The sequence below is a fragment of the Agelaius tricolor genome, unplaced genomic scaffold (genome assembly GCF_023055355.1).
Source record: "Agelaius tricolor isolate 1412-34295 unplaced genomic scaffold, bAgeTri1.0.p SCAF_3, whole genome shotgun sequence".
NCBI classification, from domain to species: Eukaryota; Metazoa; Chordata; class Aves; order Passeriformes; family Icteridae; genus Agelaius; species Agelaius tricolor.
In genome coordinates, this window is record NW_027269263.1 from 23,941,159 (window position 1) to 23,965,391 (window position 24,233).

General features: G+C 35.3%; 1 protein-coding gene across 9 annotated transcripts in view; it reads left to right on the forward strand.

Moving 5' to 3' along the window:
• Positions 1-24,233, forward strand: part of ANKS1B (ankyrin repeat and sterile alpha motif domain containing 1B) — a 408,171-nt gene that overhangs the window by 148,937 nt on the left and 235,001 nt on the right. For all 9 annotated transcript variants that reach the window (XM_071423209.1, XM_071423211.1, XM_071423210.1 and 6 more), the window contains one exon: positions 4,457-4,637. In XM_071423209.1, coding sequence (XP_071279310.1) covers positions 4,457-4,637 — 181 coding nt within the window. The remainder of the gene's footprint in view (positions 1-4,456; positions 4,638-24,233) is intronic.

Genomic DNA, 24,233 nt, shown 5'->3' on the forward strand with positions numbered 1-24,233 from the left:
ATGTGAGATGAGCCTGGGGGAAGGGGCTGCAGCCTCTTGCTTTCTTTGACAAGTCTTTATTTTATGTGCTAACTAGAATTTGAGAATGTAGGTGCAGTTCTCTCTTCTATCATACATTTTCTGCATGATATATTGCAACTGAAATGAGTTTCTACATTATATAGGGCAGCTGGAATTTGCCAGGTTTTGCCAAATGCAGAATTTCCTTAGGCTCGTTGGTTCTCATTGTTTCAAAAAACCACACATCTGTCCCTTGGGAAAGATCTATACCCTTGCTCAGCATCTGTAAAATGGGGCAACTAGCTCTGCCATAGTACCGAGTACTGTGAGAATTAATTTTTTTGAAGGCTATGATAGTGCTATGTACACAAATCCCAAAGGTAAAAGAAGGTGAAGTCAGAAGCTTGTATTGCAGAGTATGCTTCAAAGCTGAAGAAATATTTTGGTGTTGAATTGAGAAAGGAGTTTTGCCCTACTGCCTCTGCTAAATGTTGTAAGAAATATTTGAATGATCCCTTGCCTGCTTATAGTGTAACATGCCAGTCATGGTAGCATTACAGAACTTGCATGCAAATTCCATTAATGGAAGGATTAAGTTCTTACTTGTCTTTTGAACAAAAAAGCAATTAAATATGTGCATTTTGATGCTTTTCCTGTGTTTGCAGTTTCAGAGGGGTATCTTTCATTGATATATGTTCACTACAGACTGAACATGAAAATATTTTTATTATACCTCATTTAACAGTTATTTAAATCTTATTGCTATCTTTAAAGGTTTGTACTGACATTTTTTTCTTATGCATTGAAAAGATTTATTCATTAGCATGATTTGATATGCTATTTTAGGATGGTGTAGGGTTTTCTAGGTTGGTATTATGACAATTGAAATAATATAAAAGTAAATATCAGTCATTAAATAGATTTACACATAACAAGTGGATTAAACACATGAATCCAATGAATCAAAATCTACTTAAGGAAAAATCTGCATTCTATGTAGCATAATTACTGGGGTGAAGTGAAGCCAAAAGTATACCAGAATTTCACAAGCGTTATCTAAGCATGTCCAGACCTTTGTAGTTGTACAAGGAAGGCATGTAATAACAAAGCTGGCTTTGAAGAATGGAGGAAGCATTCTCTTTGGGACAGAGTTTTGTATTTGTGTTTCACAACCATGAAATCTTGACCCTTGACTGAGTTATAGGTGTTCAATATAGTAAATAATCTTAGAATTTTTCAGAAACAATCTCAAGAGTTCTTGGTAAATGTAGTTAAACAGTGGCTTTGGCAGGGGCAATCAGCAAACCAAGTCAGGATTTACTGCCAGTAAGACCGGAATTTGATGTCGGATTCTAAGATTTCTAGAGTGTTTCAAGGGGTGAGCTGGATGTGAGATTAAATCTGGGACTGAAACACCTCTGCTTTCATTTCTGTGTGTAAGAATCTATGTCTGATTTAGAGTCCTAATCTCCCATCATGCTTAGGACAGTTGCAGGATTAAATTCTGTTACTTAAAAGTAGGAAGCTAATGTCATTTGAGGTGCTATAGAGGTGTCTTTGAGATGCACATGTGCAGGTATTGTACAGGGCAGACCTGCACTCTTCTGAATGGCAGCTGGAGGCCAGGTGAGATGCCCTATGGAATCTGCAGTGATGGCAGATACCTGCATTAAGGCAAAGGAATCAATACCAAGGGGACTGGGGTGAGGAAAATTGTTCTCTGAACTCTTGATGGCACACACACTAGATCATGATTTTATTGGCTAGATCCCAACTGAGTGCTCTGGGAGCTTAAATACCTAGGGCGCATGTAAATAGCTATACTGGAAATTTGGTTGATGAAATCAGGAATGGAATTTAATCCTAACTGTAAAAAAAGATTGATTCATTTCTACTGGGGTTTTTTTTGTTAGTTTGTTTTTTGTGCAAATAGTGCTTTAGAGTGATAAAGGCAGAGAGATACACTCAGCACAAACTGGTTTACTGAGGCTCTCATAGCATATATTAATGAACAACTAGTGTACTTTAACAGCATTACATTTTACAGGACACAGCGAAAGTGCGAAAAATTCCTCTAGTTTCTTAGTTAGCTACAAAGGCTTAGATGCTGGATTCCTGACTAATTATGTAGAAAAATTATTGGCACATGTTGATGGATGGACCTTGTTAACTCCAAATATATTGCAGCAGTGTAATACTGTGCAGGACTAGAGGCTGAGAGAGGTTTTCTGCAGAAGCCTTAGATTGGAAAGACTTTAAACTGAAATACGTTTCTCTCAATCAGTAATAATAATGCCCAAGTCCAAAATAAGGTAGTGAAAGGCCAAATGGTGTATCAGATGCTGCTATTCTGCCTCTAAGAAAGGGGCACACAGACAAAACAGTGGCTGGAGAGCTGACTAGACAAAGGCCAGGGCAGTTGCCTTTGGAGCTGCTTTGGGAGACAAAGATGGACCATTCCAGCTGCTCATTTAGGCAAGAACTGTCTTGGCTTTAAAATAACCAGACACCACATCTCATGTTAAGAGAAGTGTCTCCTTTTCAACGCAGGAGTTCAGATCCTGCAGATCTGCAAAGCCACCATTGCTGGGCAAGGGCCAGAAATGTACTTCTAAATGACCAGAGATCATTTTCAGTTTTAGAAATAATTAGGTCATTTGTGAATCTGTTGTCTAGCAAAAGTGTGCCATTTAGATTTAATTAATACAGATGAATGGTTTTGGTCTGATCTGAGAGTTATTTTGGCTCAGATCCCAAACAATGATTTCCAACCACACTGTTTGATGTTGGAGTCTGTCCCTGTTCATTTAACTCTCCCATGAAATTACTAGACCTAGGAGTCAGGCATTCAAAGCAGAAACTGGTTTTAATTATTAAAGAAAGTAAGTCTGCCCAATAGACCATAGATGAGTTCCAGATGCTTACCAAAATTTTCCTTTTTTTTAGTTTTAACATGACACAGCTAATTCATATGATGCCTAATACAACTTGAAGAAATAATCAACATTATACAGACCTAATTCTATTGAATTTTTCTGTCTGACATTCCAATATGAAGGGTGAATTTTTAGTGAAAACAGCCTGGTCCAGTATTTGTAACACAAGCATTGCAGGACTTGTAACCTAAAAATTAAATTTGAAAATTTGAAAATTAAATTTAATCAAAAACAAATTTGAAAATCACTCCACTGGAATATGGATAGATTTAAGAGATAAGGGATGATGAATACCTTTGTGGTCCAATGAGGATCTTATGTTCCCAAAGGTAATAATTAGGTCATGACACTAATAAGGAACAAATTTTTGACCCTTACAAATATTCTGACATGTTAAGCCTGACATGCTAGAACAGGAAGAGATAACGCATCTTTTATTCTCTTTTTCTTATTTTTGTCCAGGTTTGGTTTTCCAAGGCAGAATTTCCTGAGATGTTTTTCTCTATTGTGAAATATACAGACAGCTATAAATGTGTATGCAGGGCCTCCTCTATTTCAGACGTGTTCAATGTTTCAGGTCATTGATCTTGAGGCAGCAAGGAGCATTCTGGGGTTCGGGTACTGTGGGTATGGAACCAGATGAGTGCTGCAACAGACTGTTTAGCATGGCATTGCAAACCAGCAGTGATCTGTGGCTTAAAAGCTGTGATGTTGACCACTAAGGTTGTGCCTGTATTAGTACGTAGTGCAGTGCAATGGGAACAAGTCCATGTAGTGAAAAAGTTGTTGCTGACTTGATGAACACATTATATAGGTTTAATTTCTACACCTGATGGTGTAGATCCACCCAAAAGAAATTAGTTTCTGATGCTTTGAAACTGCTCTGCAATCCAAAGCACAACCATTAAATGGGGTCTCCTCAGAGGTTTCCTTTGAAAGTAAACATTTGAAATAAAGTGGTGCCAAGTTCTTTAACTATTGCATGAAAACTCATACAGAAAGTTTGAATTTCATGTATGTTTTTCAAGCTGACACTTTTCCCTTAAGCTTCCAGACATTTCAGTCTTTGAATATTTGAGGCACATTCATAAATGGAATAAACAGCAGAGGGTGGCTTTCGAGTGATGGGCACTTGATATTATTTAGTAAACTTCATTATACAGGCATCAGCGGTCTAATTGTTTTGCAAGATGTACCCAGCAATGCAGCTGGTGAAGAGCTCCCTTTCTTATCAAAAGATGATTGAAATTATTATATGCAAGGCTGTAAAGGCCTATTTTATGTTGAATTAAATTGATTAGAATGAAGACACACATTTTTTCTAATAAAGATTAATCCAGATTTTAGAAGGAAATTATCTCTACACGTAGGCTTGTCATATGAAATGATTTTTACCACTATAACCTTTGAGCCAAATAAAAAAAAGAAAAACAAAGAAAAATAGGTTTATTAAATGTCAAGTGATGAAAACTATATAAAAAGTCGGTATTTTTCATGGCAACTTTCTATTTTTCTTGTAGCCAAAGCAACGTACATCCATAGTATCTTCTCTGGAATTTCACCGAATGAATCACGGCCACAATTATTTTGAAATCAACCCAACCATTGGCTGTGCAAGTTTTATTTCTACTCCTGCAATCAGTCCAGCTAATTATTCCTTTGGATCTCTGGAATACAGTCTTGAAGAGAAAGAACTTACAGGTATAGAAAAAAGACTTACTTTGTCTGTCAACAAAGCTTTATAAAACTTTAGGTCTCTGGGTTTAACTTGTAATTGCTGTTGTCTTTCGTAGTAAAATACATTTATCATAAATACAGAATTATTATCATAAATACAGAATTATTCCTGATTTTTTTTCTTACTACTCTACAAAGAGTTCTGATAATTTTATGACCAGTATTATGAAGCATACTTTTTTCCTGAATATTATATTTTGAATAAGAAACCTTTAATTTCCAGACTTGCCTAGAATTTAGGTATTTTAGTTTTTGAAATGATGATGATTCATACATCTACTTTCATCATTGTGTGGTCAATATACTCCAATAAGAATTTTAAGTTGAAAAAATGTAATTAGAAATCATTATGTAACCAGCAGTAAAGATGAGGAAGAGAAGATTTCTAGGAAAGCTGTGATTGTTTCTTCAATAGTGATGGGATTCATTAAAGTAAAACTTCACTGTATTTGCTCTGATGATAACAGTTGAATGGAGTGATGGAATGAGGAAGGTTTTATCTGTAAACAGAGATTTACATAATGAAAATGCTGTAAAAAGGATTAAAGTATTTCCTTTTTCACAGATCAAAGCTTCAAGAATGGGAAATTGTCAGCAAAACAAGCATTTACCTTTGTCCTTTCAAATTCCATATAAAATTGCTTTATTTAGGCTAAATTTGTGGCAGAAGGATATAGTATTCAGGAAAGCTGCTGTTATGAAAGAAATGTCTTTGGTAGCTAATTTATGGGATCTGCAGATCAAGTTTAAAAGGGTATTGTATTTAAAATATAAATAGGAGTAGATTACTGTAAAATAAAAATAATTAAAATGTTACAATTCAGTGCAAACTTATCAATTGCTTTTTGTAGCATTGGTCTTGGAATGAGATGAATCCTCTTCATTCCTAGTTGGTAGAGTTTAAAAACATAATTTCATAGCTAGATCAATAGAAAACTGTATGTTTAGGGAACTATTGTGAAATAAGAGTGAGAAATCCTATCTTCTCTGATGAAGAGAGAGTTAAAATGATCAGAGATTATTCATATTGGTTTTTTGGATTATAATATAAACAAAGATAATATATGTCATCTTTGAAACTAAAAGAAGGTGCTTATATAAAGGATATAGAAAACATTTTTGAACTTAACTGGAAGCAATTTGAATGGTATCTTTTATTCCTAGGTCTGGGGTCATTTGATTCTTTAATGTTTTGGTTGTTTTCTGTTGTTACTGGGGTTTTTTCTACTGTAAATTCTCCTCAGTAATCACAATTTTATTCTGGGTAGTTGAATTATACTAAATATTTCTTGATGTTTAAAAGCAAAGATAAGAAAACAGAAAGAACATTCACTGGCATTAGATAATTCACTTCTCCAGATTTCTGCTGTTGCACAATTCTGTTAAAGTTCTTCATAGTATCTGGATTCGCTTGACTCTTGTCTTCTTTGGTTGAATCTACAATGGACTGCATTCAGTAACTTCTAATTACTGCATTTAATTTTATCTGAGATTGGGACTTTAAGGTCATGCTCCTTAGAATTTTATGCTTCTAATTTGTGGATTATTTGATTTATGGATTGAGTGAAAACTGAATTTCCTTTTATCTCTGCCCAGAAAGCTAAGAAAAAATAACAGGCAAAATGACTGAAGTTCAGGGCATCTTCAACAAGCTTTTCAATAGTACATTTTACCATCAATAATCCTTAATTTGTCATTAGTAAATGAAATAATTACAATTAAAATTACAATTCTGCCCTTCGTTTTCAGCTGGTATCCTGGAATTATTAAGTAATATATGGGATCCTGTATTAGACACAATATTACTCTGAATGAAAAAACCCACACTTTATTTTGATCATTTAGTTCATTTTGATTCATTACTGATAGATGATGCATGGTAACTCTGCAAGAGACAAGAAGTACTAATGTGGAAAGAGAATAAAATCTTAAAGGAACAGATCAAAATTGTCTCTCTTGGAAAAGTCTTTAAGGCTTGTCTCTTATCTAAAAATGTTAAAAGCTGAACCTGGAATAATAATGGTCAGCAAGGAGCAGCAGAAACATTGTTCTGTGTTCTGCTACAGCTTTTCTCTGCTTTAGATAGCTGTTGTTTCACTGAAAGGTCCCTTGTTTCTTTTCATGATCTACAGTGACAACAGATACAACTCCTCATATGATCTAAATATAACCTTCTGAAAATTCATGGAAAGTCTGCATCTTAGAATACTGGTTAGTTTAATTGAAGATTTGTGTGCATTTGAGTGAAACAATTTAAATGCTTTTTACAGGATTTCTAAATCAGAAACTTCCATCTAAATAAGGCATAAGTATTTCCCTACTCAATTACAGTGCTTTTCATGTTTTCTTCTTTTGCAATGATTCATTATAATTCAGATAAAAGTAAGAGATGAATACAAAAAATAATTATTGTAAAAATTTTACCTTTACCTCAGGTGGTCTAGGCTACCTTTGATAGTCTGCTACCAAAGAATCAACCTGTTGTTGATGGCTCCTTTTTGTGTTTGGGGATCACAGTTTTACTCTTGGTGTTTGCTAATTCCCTCCATCACCTAATTGAAACAGAGGTCCTGATTTTTAAGAAGTGAATTTTTATCAAATAGAGAAACATGGAACACTTTCAGAGATATATTAAATATCTGAGACATATCATCTGAATGATAGTATATGTCAACCTTTCTGATTAGTTATCCAGAGAACAGGCCACATGCAGAGGTAAATATGTGCTTCAGCTTTGGTGTCAGATAGTAAAGTAGACAAACCAGGTATGTTGCATGCATGGATGGCAGCAGATACCTTAATATCAGGTTGCCTGATGGAAGAATAAAGGCTCTGTCCTTTGTTTTGAACTTTAACTGGTGGAAGAACCTGCAACAAGTTGGCAACATTTCTGTCCCTCCAGGATGTGTAGGGCAGACTGTGTGAATGCAGTGATGGTGTGACCTCTTTTCAGGGCTTTGTCTGGTGCTAGATCATTGACATCAGAGAAGCATTCTCGAATTCCAAGTGCATGGTCATGCTTTCATAGCATTGCATTTCACCTCAAGCTGGACACCAGTGCATCCCAGTAATACCAGCTACTACACATAGTAGTATAATAAGTTACTGTGCTAAAAGTGAGACCACTTCATTGCACAGGGAGTCATTTCTGTAGGCAACTCTGTCCCAGCAAGATGCATGTGATTTTTTTTCATCATCTGAATACAGATATTTAATAGGTGTTCTGTAAGATAACACACATGAAAAATTAAACACCTGATAATCAGGTGATTGTTGTTTGTGAGATGTTCCTCATGTTACTTTGACTGTGAGCTAAGACCACAGATGTGCAAAATTATTCATTCCAGGAGAGGGCAGCCTGGGCTTTCAGGGAAATGCCTGCCTAAGAGATCTCTCTGCCTTGTTTTCTGTATCCCTCAAGTTCTCTTGAAACTGTAAATCTTAAAGATGGAAGGCAACAAAATTGTGGCCTTTTGGTAACATTGGCTTGGCACAATCAACGCTTGCAGCTGAAAATGCCAGTCTGGATGATTTTCTTTTTCATTTTCACTTGATCAGTCAAAATAATGGATCTTTCTCTAACCCATATAATTACATTATGTCTTCTTGTCCCAAGTATAATTGGGCCATGAAATTAAAAAGACAGTTCTGCAGAGGTTCTTGTTCTGTTTCAGCTCACAAAATATATTTGTACTCAGATTCATGTATGCAGCAAAAATGCCAGCAGATGTCTGAAGGTAATCTCATTACAATCTTTATTTTCAGCTCATGAAAATCTGTACATTTTCAATAAGTTCAATATGCCATTCATTGTAAACGAGTATACAGTTTTTTCTCATCTTGTTGTGGTACTGAGAAGTATTTACTGAGTTTATCTCTTAGTTAGAAAGGCTGTCTCCACTGGAGAGGACCTTAAAGTACCTGTTACTACATTTATATGCCATGTTCTTTAACTGTGAGAGACATTTAGTACATCTAAGAAGGCTGCATTTTTCCTTAAACCAGCCTGGAATGAACAATTCAAGAATTTAATCCTCAATGTGTAGACTATAGTTTTTTTTCTTTTACTTTTGAAAAAATGGTATTTGAGTCACACCTGCCATTCCTTCTATAATTGTCTTCAGATCTTTCTTTACAGTACATATCTGATGAAATTGTTCTGTCTCACAAGCCCTATTTCAGAAGCAAAAGCAGCCCTAAAAGCTCAGAACTTGTAGTTTTGTCTTTTTCTTTTGAGAGAATTGAGAACTACAGGCCTATTAGAATTAGAAACTTCTTTCAGAGATCAGGCCTAAAATTCTTGGCTATGTTGCATTCCTTTATACAGTCAGAATTTATTCTCATGCAGGAATGTTTCTTTATGTGACAATAGCAAAGCTGCTCTTTGAAGTAGGTCATGTAGTTGTCAGCATTACTTTCTCATTCAAGTTTCTCATTTATTAAGAGCTGATATGAAAAGATCAAACTCTGATGTCTATGTAGACTCTTCAAGCCTTGTTTCTTCAATTATAAATGTTTTGGAATGAGTAGAAGTGAAATAGAAAATGAAAGAAATACCAAGAAGAAGAAAGTAACTTTTATTACCAGTGAATTTTTTGGGTGTGCTGTATGCAAGCTCATGGTACACTGTCTTTGTTAACAAAACCTCACTAATGAGTAAAAGAATACATGGTTTTCAAGTGACAGATAAAGGGGAAAATATTGGCTTGTAATGAAATAAGAATAATAAAAAAATTTTGGTAGATAAAGCTTTCCAACCTCCTTTATCCAGACACCTGTACATCCAGTGAGGTAATATCTAAAAAAAATGGTATTACCAGTCTGTACCAACTTGTCATTGATTGAAAACTCTTTTCCAGATGAAATGGCTTTGAAGGTCAAATTCAGGCCCTCTTTTCTCTGGTTTTTAATTTTCTTCATCATCTTCTTGATTACAATGCAACAAATTCTGCCAAGGCATTCTTCAAAACAGGTTAATTTGAACCTTTTCATCTGCAAAAATTATTTGTTTTTCCCTATAATTTATAGCTACATTCAACTGAATGCAATTAGTAAGACATAGTAGAGCTATTCCGGGAATTGCTACTGGGGACCGTACTCTGTACTGTCTCATACAGTTTATTTTTTGTTCTAATTAACTTGTCCAGCAGATGTAGCATGTTGAGGTCTCCTTATGTTGCCCTTCTTTTTGCTGCTTCTAATTTCAGCCTTTGCAGAGTTATCTGAGGCAAGATGCAGTCTGTCCCACAGGGGCAGGGAAATGTAGGGTTGATTATTATTATAAACTTCTCTTTGTTAACTACTATTGTCTTTGCACAGTCCAGTTTCAAAGAAATGAATTTCATGCAGCTCATTGTAATTATATCTCAGTGTTACGAATATTTCAACACACCCAAAAATCTAGTGGCAGAAAGGTCTTCTGAGGCAATACCTGGAAAGCTGTGGATGAAACCAATTCCTGTTGTTCCACTCAAAAACAGTATACCTTTTTCCAAGAAATTGGTTTGTGCTAGTGCCTTCATGAAACATTAGATACAATATGCCCCTGAATCTCATGCCACCTGAACTTAAAGGTAATCTCCTTGGAATTAACTATATTATTCCAACTTAAAGTTCATGACAGCCCTTCAGTAATGCCTCTGCAGTGTTGTAATTCAGTCTTTTCTCAGGCTTAAAGGAATTATGTGGGCTAAACCCACTTAGTTGTTCATGCTCTCCAAACATACTGTCTCATGTCACTCAATATGTGGACGTTCAGATTGCTAAAAAATGGTAAAGTAATATGAAAATAAAACAATTTGTAGCAAGCATATTGAGGGAATAGAACTGCAGATGGGTCTTGAATCTCTGTTGTCAGATATAGCAGTGGATGTGTTAATCAAACAAGGAATGACATGAGCAGCTTATCTCTTTTCACATCAAATTCTGAACCATCTGACCACATGTGGAAAGGCATGTGCTGAGCCATGTGCCTGCCTATCTTTTATTCAAATGGCTATTCTTCACAGGATTTGCTCTTTTCACTCACATTATTTGCTTACTCTGAATAAAGCCAGTTAGCTATTGTTTACAATATGGGGGGGAAAAAATCTGTTCTGATACTTAAGGTATTTTTACTAATTTTGAAAGCCTGTATTCTTAAGCCTCCGTCTGGCAAGGAAGAAGGTAGGAGATAGAGCAATGCTGTGATGGTGCTGGAGAGGAAAATTTTAGATACTCACCTAAAACTGGGGAAAATTTCCCTCAGGATCCTTGGGAGTGTGTTACATTGCTATCAGGTCCAGGAGTTAGCTGTTTCTCTGGATCCTTTTTTGCCTCTGAAATAAGCATAATGTAAAGCTTACTGCAATGTATGTGTGTTTGTATACATGTCTATCTGCACTATTAAAATCTTCTACACTTCATTTAGTTGCATACCTCCCCTTTCTTGAGAGGTGTCAGTACAGATAAATAAGTGCTTCATCAAACCATAAAATGATTCTCTGAAGGAGCAACAGATACTACTACATTAAGTCAATAAGGACTAAGGACCTTCTTTTGAGGAACCTTCTTTTGAGGTTATGAGTGCAGCTGTTAGAAGCAATGTAATTAAAAATGTTATTTGTCTACATTTAATATAGCTTTTTCCAGGTGTAATAACCATCCTGACATGTAAGGTCAAAAGAAGAAACATTTTCTGTAATGTGTCATTTACGCTTCTTCGCCATCTCTAGAAGCAGACTAACTATGGACAATACTCATATTTATCTGATTGTGATCTTAGTCAGCTCTTTGCTTTGCTGTTTTGTTTTGGTTTTTTTTACTGAGCCAGAAGCAAAATAACTCTTTAACTTGTAATAGGACCATTTGCAGAGAGAGATTGTTTTAGTCTTTAGGCTGTCACCATGCCTTGTATTGTTCCCTTATCTTTTCATTGGATGTTTTGTAAATGAGATTGACCAAGCTGTGGAGGGATGCTCTTCTTCACTTCATCAGTCAGAACAATTGCCATTGTGAGGTGAAGGCAATGAACAAAGAGCCCTAGGATATCTCAGTCTTCAATTCCTCACAATATTGTTTATGGTACAGTTTTCTTTTACCCTGTGAATGCACTTAAACTGATTGTAACATTATTTAGGATATTCTATCTTACATTTCAATCTGGTTTTCTTTTCCTGTGTCATGTCCTCTTATTCATATTTAATTGCTTTTCTGCTTCTTCTCCTTTGCATCTTTTAGAAAGCTTTCTACTCACCAGCTGTATTTCCAAGCCATATGTGAGATGATTAGAACTGAAGGAAATAGCAAAATCTGCCTGTTTTTTTTAAGAATTTTAGTCCTCTGGGTATAATTAGTGATGTCCAGTTTTAAGAAAAACAAAAAGCTCTTTGTATAACACACTAGTCAGTAACAAAAAAAAAAAAAAGTTTTCTCCTAAGGCCATTCTGGAATTAAAGAGAATTCTTATTTCCTTTCTTGCACGCAACTCACTAGATTTCTTTCTTTGCTTCTGTTTCTTGCTCTCCCATTGTAATGCTAGTATCATTTGATGTAACAATCTTCTCTCTTTATGTCGTTCCAAGCTGTATGAAAAAATGGGGGTGGGAAAACAAGCCTTCTTTACCTTTGGTGGATATCCAAAAACTAGACTAGAGTCAGTCTTCCTCATTAGTTAATTTATTATGCATTTTATAAACAGCTCTAGCTGAACAATGTAAACATGACAAATATCAGAGTACATTGCTGATTCTAGTGTTCTTGTGGAAAATTAAACTTTGATGCCGTTTAGTGAAAGATGAAAACTGAACACCAGTCTCCCTCATTCTGGAATAGCCACTGTCATTTTTCCTAAAATGGATATGATGCTAGAAGTTCCAGAATTTTGATTCCAGCCTTGAAAACCCTTTTTTCAGCAGGATTTGGTCAACAAATCTGAGACAATTGCATGAATGGTTTCAGAATGACTGAGTAGATCTTACTGTAAAACAAGATTAAATAATTTGCATCTGGTTCTTGCTATATTGAGTAACTTTTATACGGTGGCTAGTTTGATTTGTAATTAGAAATTTAAAAAATAATGGCAGGTTTAAAAAAATTTAAAATACTCCTTGCTTTCAGGAGCATTTCTGCCTTTTGGTAGAAATGATTGATTGTACAAATTCAGTATATAATAAAATTGAAACTCTCAACATTTCTTTGAAAATCTACAGAAACACTATATATTACACCTAATTTAGCACTTGATCATACAAGTTGTGTATATGACTTTTCAGTTCATATTTATAATTGTAATGTAGCTCTAGTGCTAAAGTTGAATAAATAGAAAGGATTTTTTTACATTTCTAATTTTTACATCATGAGAGATTAATTATCTTCTTAGAGCTATGCAGAGGGTTCACTGGGAGCTTGGACTCATTCATTTGAAGAAGAAAAATTCACATGGCCATGTCTGGGGAAGATACACAGCTGTACTCTTAAAATATGTCAGAACTGTCAGATACCCAAATAAATAAGTTCTCATAAGTTTACTAAAAACAGAAGGACAGACAATAATGTGGTTGGTCTCAGTAAGAGTAAAGTTTTATCTACCCTGTGCCCTATTTGACTGATTATGAATACCTTTGGGAAATGTGTAATTGCAGTACGGTGGCACAGTGACACCTCTTCAGAGTGTTACAGCCTTTGAGTGTTTGCAGCCCAAGGTCCTCCTAAGCCCAAGCACCTCCTGGGTGTTTCCTGTGTATTATGTAACCTTACTAGATGTATGCCTATGGATGGATCCATTCTCCATGCAACCCATATGCAGATTTTGTTCCCACAAGGAATTTTGCAAGGATTTACACACTTAACTAACTATTGAATCACCATGAGGGAGTTCCATCTTTTGTTTCAATAATACTTTCAAAACTCAGAAGGCTAAAAAGTGGGTCCACTGTTCATGTTCTAGAGCTTTCATCTGTGTCACTTGTACCCAGCAAATTGTGACACCATCTCATGCCAATTTTCTGCATTTCAACAGCACTGTTCATAAAACTAAGATTCTCAATTCCTGAGACATAGAATAATTTTCTAATCACAGAATATTCTGAGCTGGAAGGGACTCTCAAAAATCATAAAGTCCAACTCTTAAGTGCATGGACAATACAGGGATTGAAGCCATGACCTTGGTGTTATTAGCAGCACTCTCTGACCAACTGAACTGATCTCTTGAGGTTTTTTTTCCTAGTTATGCATATTTTTCTTATATCAAAGGAAGACCTTTGCTAAATCATTTAGAAGGAAAGTCTTATTTTCACTTTTGTTGGTGTTTTGTAGATCTCATTAGCAGCTATTTATTGTTTATTTATTGTATTTACAAGGATGAAAGTGTTGTAGACTTACTCTGTAGTGGCATTATATATGCTTTCTTAATATTTAAGTCATGCTGAAGTGCCCTCTTAAAAAGGACTCTGGATCAAACTTGTACAGCTCACAAAGAATAATATTAATTGTCTTCTATGGATTTTTATTTTTAAAGAAAATATTTAAGAATTGGTGCCTCCAGACATATCTCATAGAATGGCAAGATTCTCTATAATTTTTCCTCCCAAAATCCATTCTGTCAACAGTAGAGGCACCACACACCAAGGAGTTTGGGTCACACTTCTGATGATCGATGTAATATCATCTGCAGTCTCTCTTTAAAATATCATGTAGATTGTAGCTTTGATAATGGGATCCATGTTTCTGGAACAAGTCAGGCTCTAAGTGGCTGTAGAGAGAAGTATGTCCTTGTGCAATTGTTTGCAAGATGTTTACTTGTCAAGAAATAAAAATCTCCACGCAAAATCTCGATCCATATGTGAAAACACAAAGACATGCAAAAATAATTTCACCATACCATTTTAGTAAAACTTTAATTAAAAATCTAGTTTAGTTTAAATACATCTCTGGGGACCAGCATGCTTGCTTTTTTAAATCTAAATTTAAGTTTTTCTTCAAATATAATGCTCCCCAAGCTGGTTTTAATTTATCAAAATATCAAGATATGAGACACATAGACACACACACACACACACACACATATATATATATATATATATGTAGGCATGCTTGAGAGCTGTAATATTACTTCTTTGTGGTGACCAGTGACAGGACACAAGGGAATGGCCTGAAGTTGTGTCCAGGGAGGTTTAGGCTGGGTATTAGAAATAGATTCTTCACCCAGAGGGTGTCTGGGCACTGAACAGCTCCCCAGGGCAGTGGTCACAGCACCGGCCCCACAGAGCTCAGGGAGTGCCTGGACAATGCTCTCAGGCACAGGAGTGACTCCTGGGGATGGTGCTGTGCAGGGCCACGAGCTGGACTCTGACCCTCGTGGGTCCCTTCCAATCCAGTGTATTCTGTGACTCTGTGATGCTGCTATGCTCAGCTTACATGAATTTTAATTAGGAGAAAGGTGGGTGTAGGTTTATTCAGTTTTAGTTTTCACTGGATTCCATAGAATACTATAAGCAAATACTATAGTTGAATTAAATATTTAATAGAAAGAATTCAGTAACAAATTATTAAAAGTGAATTTACTTTTTTATTTCTAATTTGGTATTTCCCAGAGTCGGACTATAAGGTTGTCATAGGGGACTTTTGTTTCTGATAAATGGGTTGAATTTAGAAAAAAACAACTTTTGTCTACACAGCAATCTTCTAAGAGGCAGTTTAATGTTGCTATTACTAAAGCAAAAGTAAAAACCAAACATCCTTCAAATGAACCCTGTGAATCTTATAGATCCTTGTTGGGTCTTAAAATATTGGCTTTGAAAGTCTAGTGGCACCTTAAAAATGATGGAAGAACAGATCATGTAAATCATGTAAAAGTAAACAAAGGTATAGCACTCACATTTGAGCCCACATTCCCATTTAATTTTATCCAGAAGGAAGGGACTTCAAGATTGCTCCAGGATGTGAACAAAACCACCATAAATAGGAACTGTGGAGAGATTTCCCAGCCAAGGTAAAACTCTAATGAAGATGCACCTGTGAGCCTTCAGTACAAATGAGGTCCTATTAACCATGAAAAAAAATTAGATGAATGAAAACAATGAGAAATGAGAGATTCTGAGTGTTTCAACTGTGGAAAAAGCTGTAATTGTCTCTTTTACCATCAGAAAGACTAACTATGAGATACAGGTTTTGTATAACCAAGCTTATTGTTTTGCTGTTCATTTCTGGGAACAATTCCAGGAGTTAGATGTTAAAACCATAAATATTCAATTATTTGAATCGCTTGCTGTCTATCCAAGCAATTAGAATAACCCCTACCTACGTGCTAGCTAGTTCAGATCCCTCAGATAAAGTGAGATGATACTCAAAATTGCATTCCCCTCCCTCCTCCTCTGGAAAGGTATTCTATGTCATCTTCATAGGCAAGACAAATGAGACACTGAAAAAGAAAAAAAATAGAGTAACAACATAAAAGAAGAAAAAAAGTGCTGAAAATACAGGTTCAGGGAACAGGGAGGACTGTTTTTCCCTGTATTACCAGGCATTTTTCTCAAAGCTAAAAACAGACATTTCTCAGAGCAGCATGTACTGCATGAGCTCTTCTCCCCCAAGTTTTTTTGTGACTTAGGAGGTAGTGTTATATCATGACCACAGAATAATAAATGTTCATCACTGTTTTCTTTTTCATATTGTAAAATATCAAAATTCCATACTCTAGTATAGGCAGAAAACCCCTTAATGTTGTAATGCCAGTGGAACTGACAGCCCATATCTGCCTACATGAGGTGTCTACTGTTGTCAGGAGAAGTTCTCCTTGGACTGTGTATCACTTAAGAGTTTCTGAGAGAATTTAGGCAGCTGTGCTTTGGTGGTTTAACAAGCAGCCAGCCCCCATCTGCTGTATCTTCATGCTTTTACTCTATGGCAAATGCTGAATTTGTCTTCAGTGCAATAGAGATGGAACACTGTTGGTTTTGACCCATGTGGGAATGCTAAGCGTAAACTCTTAGCATTAAACTCTTAAACTCTTGATAAGGTGCTACAAGATGCCCGAGTGATGTGTTGTCTTTTGTCATATAGCTACATGTTGAAAATGATGGGGGAAACAGAAACAGCACTAATCTCAATTAAAGATAAGGTGACCAGTACTGAGGTACTAAATGCCTCATTTAATTTTGTAGAAAAATTTTGGAACAGACCTATTTCAAATTCCAATCAAGTGTCATAATGTGTCTTAAGGATTATTTCAGGAAATAATCACACATGATAATTTTAGGATTTCAGAAAATTCTGACCTGATATATTCCTTCTCTCAAGAACATTCTTCCACAGTAAAGCAGCAATTGAAACATCACCTATAGCAACAGTAGCCATGGGGAAACATTTTTTCTCAGTCAGTGAAAGCAAACCACTGTCACAAAATGAGGTACACACATCGAAGCAAGAATATCTCATGATGGTGTTTACCTGGAATCCTGATGAAGTAAACACTGTTAATGCATACTTCAATATTTTAGATTTTTAAATTGCACTGTTTGAGATTAGTAATGTCATATATTTTGGTCTAAACTACTCTGCCTCCTATTACTCCAGGGATAATATTGAGTTGCCTTAAATGCTTACATCAGCTGCATAAATAATCAGTACAATTACTTTAGAAAGTGTCATATAGTTGTTGCCTTTCTTAACCTTTTGGGATTTAAATGGTCATAGATTATTATGCCTCGAATAAATTCTAAACTTGTCATTGTAATTAGATATCATATTGTGTTTTCCTTATGAGAGTTTTATTTCTTTTTATGGGAGCTCTTTGCACTCTTCTCAGCACTTGGAAATCAAGCTTGGTTACTGGATATGCCTTCTCCTCCTGCTTCATTCTTCTGTGTCACAACCAGTAGGGGCATTTGCACTTCCAAACCCCATGTTCAGATATTGATACTGAGTTAAAATGGTGTTGAACAAATAAAAAACCCACCCATCACTCTGCATAATTAAATTCTGCCTCAGCACCATAGACAGCAGATCTTGTACAATTAGCATCATATCTGTAAGCAAATTAAGATTAAAGAATTGTTTACTAAATACTGTCATTAAAGTAGTATTAGGAAAAGATACACAAAATAGAAAAAAATATGTTAACTGCATTTCACTGCTTTCAGTTGTCTTAGTCCTCAATCTGATAATCCAAGGAATAATGGCAGTGATGGTACAAAATAAAGGAAAAAGGTTTCTAAGCAAATAATTTGTCTTGTAAAAGAAATGTAATTCTTAGCAGTCCTTATACCCCTCATCCCCTGGAATCCTGAGAACCAAAAATAAACTGAAGATATGGCAGTAGGTCCAGTTTTTCTCTTAGGTAAATGTCTATAATATGATTAGGCTAAATCTGTTGAGAAATTTAGCATAATATGATTATGCTAAATCTGGTGAGAAATTTTGTATTCTGACTTAGAAATGTTGGAACCATGAGAAAGAGAACAAGAAAAAATTAATAGATAAGTCAAAATTGGGAGAGAGAAAAGAAAGAGAAAACAATAGTCAGCAGTTTGATTGCTAATTCTCATCTATTCCTTAAAATCCTACTTTCAAGTACCTGTTTTTTAATGGATATAGCAAACTGTTCTGCATGTTATCACTCATTCATTCATAACCTGAAAAATAAATTAGACTGTTTATGAAGGAGTTTTAATTACATGCTGTAGTTACATATGCTGCATTATTCTTTGAAGTCACTGTTTTGACCAAAATGTGCAAATGTATTTTGCAAAAATACAATGTTCTGCAAGGTACCTACACTTATAGGTGTACATAAGTATACCTATATAGTTATCTATAGAAGGTGTCATAGAATATTTGATACTGACAATATATGGAATTTAGTAAGAAAATGTGTTTAAAATGCTGATAATCAGTTAAGATTCTCTACGGGCCTCATCCAAAGCGTATTGGTAATAGTGGAAATTTTCTTACTCAGTATAGCGTATTTCAGATGGAATCAGACTCCAACACATTAAAAATTACTGGTGTTGAAGAGCTTTTTCTTTCTAAAAACACTGGAGGCAATACATTAGTTCAAAACCAGTGGGATATCATTCTGGACTAAGTCTATAATTCTAAAGTAGAACATGTGCAGGATAGAACTGAACAGTGACTTAAAACAGATCTGAATTGGACAGGTGCACTTAACTGACAAGACTTGGGATTATTCTGTGCTCTAAAAAGGCATTTAAATCTGCATGCTTCCTGTTTTTCTAAGGCTAGCAATCAATTTGGGACATTTTAGCACAGTACATCACTTATTTCTGTTTCAGATTCTAAAAATTGCTTTGAAGTATATGCCAGAAGCAAAATTATTTCTGCCTGTAGATGAAATAACTCGTTCTCTGTGGCTTCCTCAGATGTGAAGTCAATCTCTGCTCAAGAAAAATATCATTTTTAGTAATAGAATAATATGTATCTCCTAATTTTAAGTTGAACATTTAGCATTCTAAGTTGAACATTTAACATCCAGACAACGTTATGGGCTAAATAGTGGCACAGAGCCAAAAGTTTTTCTGATGGAAGTGCATCAAAGAAGTCTGTCTCAGCTGGGCACAACCTGCTCTGGGAAATAAAGAGTTGGGACTGTTGTCCACTGTTTGTTATGCCAGTGATAAATTTAACTTGAATCTCCTTGGATAAGTTGTTAGAAAAGCATGGAGGTGTTAGAAAAAATTGTTGTTTTTATTATTTTTTACTTAACAGGCAAATTCATGCAAAATAATTTGAACTGTTACCTCTTTGCCTCTTTTCTTTTCAGATGTGTAAGATGTAGCATGCCAGGAAAAAAAAAGGATTGGTTTATCTCTTCAGTCCTTACCATGGAATTCAGGAAGAGTTTCTGTCTGCTGTTTTTGGACAGCTGTCTTGCTAGCTGGTGTAAGGTCTTGTGGCAGGCTTTCACACATCCACAGTAGATCAGGAGCAGTACACAGTATGGCCCTGTGTAGATTCAGAGCAGTATATAAATAGAAAGTCATAGAAAAAGATACCTAGTTCAGACCATCACAGCTATAGTCTCATTACTATCTGGTTTTCACAACATTTTCTTACCAATTTCCTGCATAACTCTCAACCTTTGAAAACTTTAAGATCATCACAATGAAGCTCTGGTGTAATCATTTCTGCTGCTGTGGCATTCAGTCAATTGTATCTGCTTATGTTAGAATGATTTATAAGGAGATTTCACATAAAGTGAATGCAGGACACGTTATCAGTAAGGCTAGGATCTGTGAATCGTGCTAGAAATAGTTCTAGAACTTTCAGTGCCTAAATTGGATCTCTGAAGCTATTAATTTTGCCACCATTCTGTTCACAACCTTCCCAGATCTAATGCAAATCCCACAATTCCTTCCTGTGTTGGGCTGGAGAGGACACATATCCTTCAAAGGATCCATCATAGGGGCTTCTGTCGACATAAAACAGTGGTGAATTTGGTTGATGAGATAAAACTTAAAATTGAGAATAAGCATGTTAAACATGTGACATTCTCTTCTGTGTGCCCAAATTTCTGTGAACAGTAAATAGAATATACAGCTTTGGAATACCCTGTAAGGGGACACATAATAGGCTGGAAGATGCTTATAGAAAATCTGAAAGGTGTTTGCATCGTTTAATGGTATAGGGTGTAGTGTTAAGGAAAAAGAAGTTAAAGGGCATTCTCTTTTGATCCCATCTATTGGTCACTTTGATCCTCTTTCTGGATCCAGAGGTGCACAGTAAACATGAAAACTCTTTTGAAAAGTGTGGTTATCAATAGAAATGTACCTTTCCAGTGAAGTATTTACCAAAGCTTTTTGAAGCTCAAAGCCTGAATAAGCAAAACTGATGCAATTTTTCCAATTACAGTTCAAGTGTGATTCTGCATATTTTTATATAATTAGATAGCATATTGGAATTATAGAATTGTGACAAAGAAAGATTTGGTGAAAACTGTGCTGCCCTGGTATTTTGCAAAGAGTTACTGAAAATAAGTTAAGTGTGAAGCATTTCCCAGATGGTAAAAATTCACTCCAAGGAATTTAAATTGATACTCAAAATGTTGCTGTGTTCATGAAGCTCCTTTTGCATCTTTAAAAAGAAAATTGCAATGTACTCTAATCACTGACATTTGTACTGTAATTTATTATAGGGAAGATTAAATGAACATAAAAATTGCAGGTGGAAATTTAATCTCACCCTGCATTAAAAACTTGCAGTATAATATTCTCATCTTTCAAGTTTTGACCTGTTTTTGCTGTATTATCATGAAACTGAGCTTTCTTCAGGGAAATATCAGTAAAAAAACATGCCCTTATGAAACAGCTGTCAGTGTTAATTTAGTTATAGAGACATTTCTTTCAGTTTAAGCAAGCTTTCTTATGATCTTTGGACGCAGTGCTAGTTTCTAACAAATATTTTTAATCAAAGGATTCATCATTGTTTTTTGAAATATTTGAGTCACTTCATAATTGATCAGTCTAACATAAACCTTTCTTCAAATTCCGTAACATTGAAATGTACCGTTTTAAACTGTTTGCTGTCTTCACAACTTGACTTATTTGTCCCAAATTTTGCATATAATTTTGTTATCCAATGTTTGATATGTGCTTAATGCAAACTGAGTCAAGAAAGGCAAGTGATGTTGATTTGATTAAAGAATAGAAACATACTGATTTAATTTGGCATTATTGACATAATAATCAGGATTAATTCATACAATAAATGGCACATTCTGTGCCAAATATCACTTCTATGGAAAAAAAAAAAAAGTACTTCCTTAATTAGAATATCTATAACCTTAATGCAGAGAATGAATCTTCTAAGTTAAGCTTCTGCATGGTCATGTATGCTTCTGCATGGTCATGTTTTCCTAGAGTTTCCAGCACACAAATTCAACTTTCTGTGAAAACAAACCAAGAACAAAAGGTCTTCAGTTATGGCTGATATTAATTCTCTCCTTGCTCCTGCATCATTTGGAAGCTGATCAAGGTTTATCTGATATAGGCCACATCCTTGTCTATCTGAAATGTGAGGTAAGAAAGTGGATTGTTTAATTTCTGTGGCAGGAAAAGATGTGGTGCTGCTCATAAGTCTGCTGAATGGTTGCCATTGTGTTCTTCAGAGGCAGCTGCTTCTGTTAGGGGTAGCTACAATGTGTTTCATGATCTTTGGATCAGAGCAGTTACGGGACTGATTGTGCTTCTAGATATTAATTTATTTCTGTACAAGGAGAATTATTATTATTTTGCAAAGAGAATTATTGCATGCATTTCTTTGTATGCATAGTATAGCGTTGTGTAGGCAAACAATATAAGCCTTTCAGTTTGTGATATTGAGAAATGAAGGTGCTGTTTAATGACAATTGTTCTGGGTTTGTTTTCTTTTGAGCCTGGCAGTAAAACACTAGAGGAAAACCTGAAAAACTGAGAGATTGATCCAGTTCAGTTTATAAAGCAGCCAAAGACGTAATTCTTAGAACAATTTTATTTTAAAATAAAACATAATACATAAGTATTAATTTAAATTTCTCTTAAAACCTAAAGTATGGATTCTGAACTTCTTGAATATTTATATCAAATAAAGAGAACATGCAAGGCTTATATTCAAACGTAGAGGAATATGCCTTGACTGTAAGCTAATCTGTGACACAGCAGTAGACCGATGCTTGTTTTCTCTTAAAAGGGACATAAGTTCATGTCTACACTAAAATATGAAGTGCAGCCACTATTGTAAGTGACATATTATTGTTGGATTTCTTATTAGTGAAAATCATACATAAAAATCAAGGATGTATGTTTAGCCTGTAAATGAGAAACTGGGTTAAGTGCCATCTCTTAGCATTTTACATTTAAACTGAGATATGCAAAGAAGAACTGTGAGCAGCTGTAGCATCAGCTTCAATATTTTCTTCATTGCTTTGATTTGGCTTTCTCTTGTGTGTTTGATGCTTTGAAAATTACTTGTTCTAAGACATAGTTGCCTGGAATTAATCACTCTTTCCCTAACATCTTTATCACTGATCCTCTGTCTTTAGAGGGATCCCTTCCTCCTTTCTAAAATACAAGGAATGACCATGCATCTTCTATTTTTCTAATGTAATTCAGTATGCTAAATACTGAGTTCTTGGCTGTGTAACTATGTCAACTCTTTGGTTGCTTGTACTGTCCTTCTGGCTTAACATACCCTTACTATATTTCTGTTTGGGTCAAATGATATTCATTTGCTTTTTTCTCAAATGAAATTCAGAGTATCTTTGAAAACTAAGCTCTGTAAAATACAGCTATAGAATGACTGATAAAATTAGAGCTGGCCTATGGCAAATATTTCTTCTGAAATATTGGGAGGGAAAGTAATATTAATGGTGTAGGTAATATTCTTTATTCCATTATTAATTAAAAGTGCAAGCATAGATCACTGGATATTTTTTTGTGAGAGATCACCTGAACTGTGTCAGCAAAATGAAAGCTGGTACCAGGACTGTGCTGTGACGACCCTAATTTGTACAATAGGACTAGTGTTTAGATTGCAGTGATTTTATCAAGCCCATGCTTTGTTCAGTATATCAGATTGGTAATCCGACTCAGAAGAGCTTGTCCATTATTGCTTACTGACATAAAACTTCCTGTGACATTAATAAGGGAATGGCTTTCATAAATCTTGCATAGATATCACAGAAATTAGTCACAAATATTTTGATGCTTTATTTGATATGAAGATGTTGCTGAATATTAGTGACTATTTTTTTCTGAAAAGCAAGTTTAAAATTCAGGTTTTAGATTCAGTTTTCTTAGTGATTCTATGCATTTGATGATTCAATGCAGTTTGGAAATAATACAAGTTGTTAGTACCAGTTCTTTTACAATTTTGTTGATGTAAAATACGCATCAAATCTGGACTGTTTTTCTGGTCTTACATAACATCACACTACTTTATAAACTGGATACCTATTCTGAATTAAGTAGATTTCCATTCAGTGAGATTACTTTTTCCATGTTTTGTTTCCTCACAGTGGAGCTGGTTGCCTGAGCAACCAGTAAAATACCAAGACTGCTTCCTTCCTCACTTCTAACCTGCATGCAGTTAGGGCTGTGTGAGCTCCCAGTGTTGGGAGCTGTAAGGAAAGCATTGCCCATCACGCTTTACTAAGTGAATGGTGAACAACCTCCCCTGGGCTAGACAAAATCTGTGGTATTTTGTGTTGGACGTTCTCCCAAGAAACATGGACCTGGAGCTGATGCATTGGGTGAAATCAGAGAACCAAGGGTGCATATCTGAGGACACGAGCCTCCATCTGTTCTTAGAGGGGGATTTGTCAAAGAAAAAATTGAAGCAGTGACAAGTGCTGTGACCTGTTGAGAGACACACATAAAACATGCAGCATAGAGATGTGCAGAAGATCCCAAACTCTTGTAAGAGCTTCATGTTCTCTGCACACAGATCAAGTGTTGCCCAAAATACAGGTAGCTCGGTGAAGCAGGGTTCCTGGGCAGGTTATTTTCAGAAGTTGTATTGCTGTTTTTCACTCTTGAGCTCTCATTTGATAAAAAGATAAAAATCAACTGTTCGTTCTCTTGGATTAAA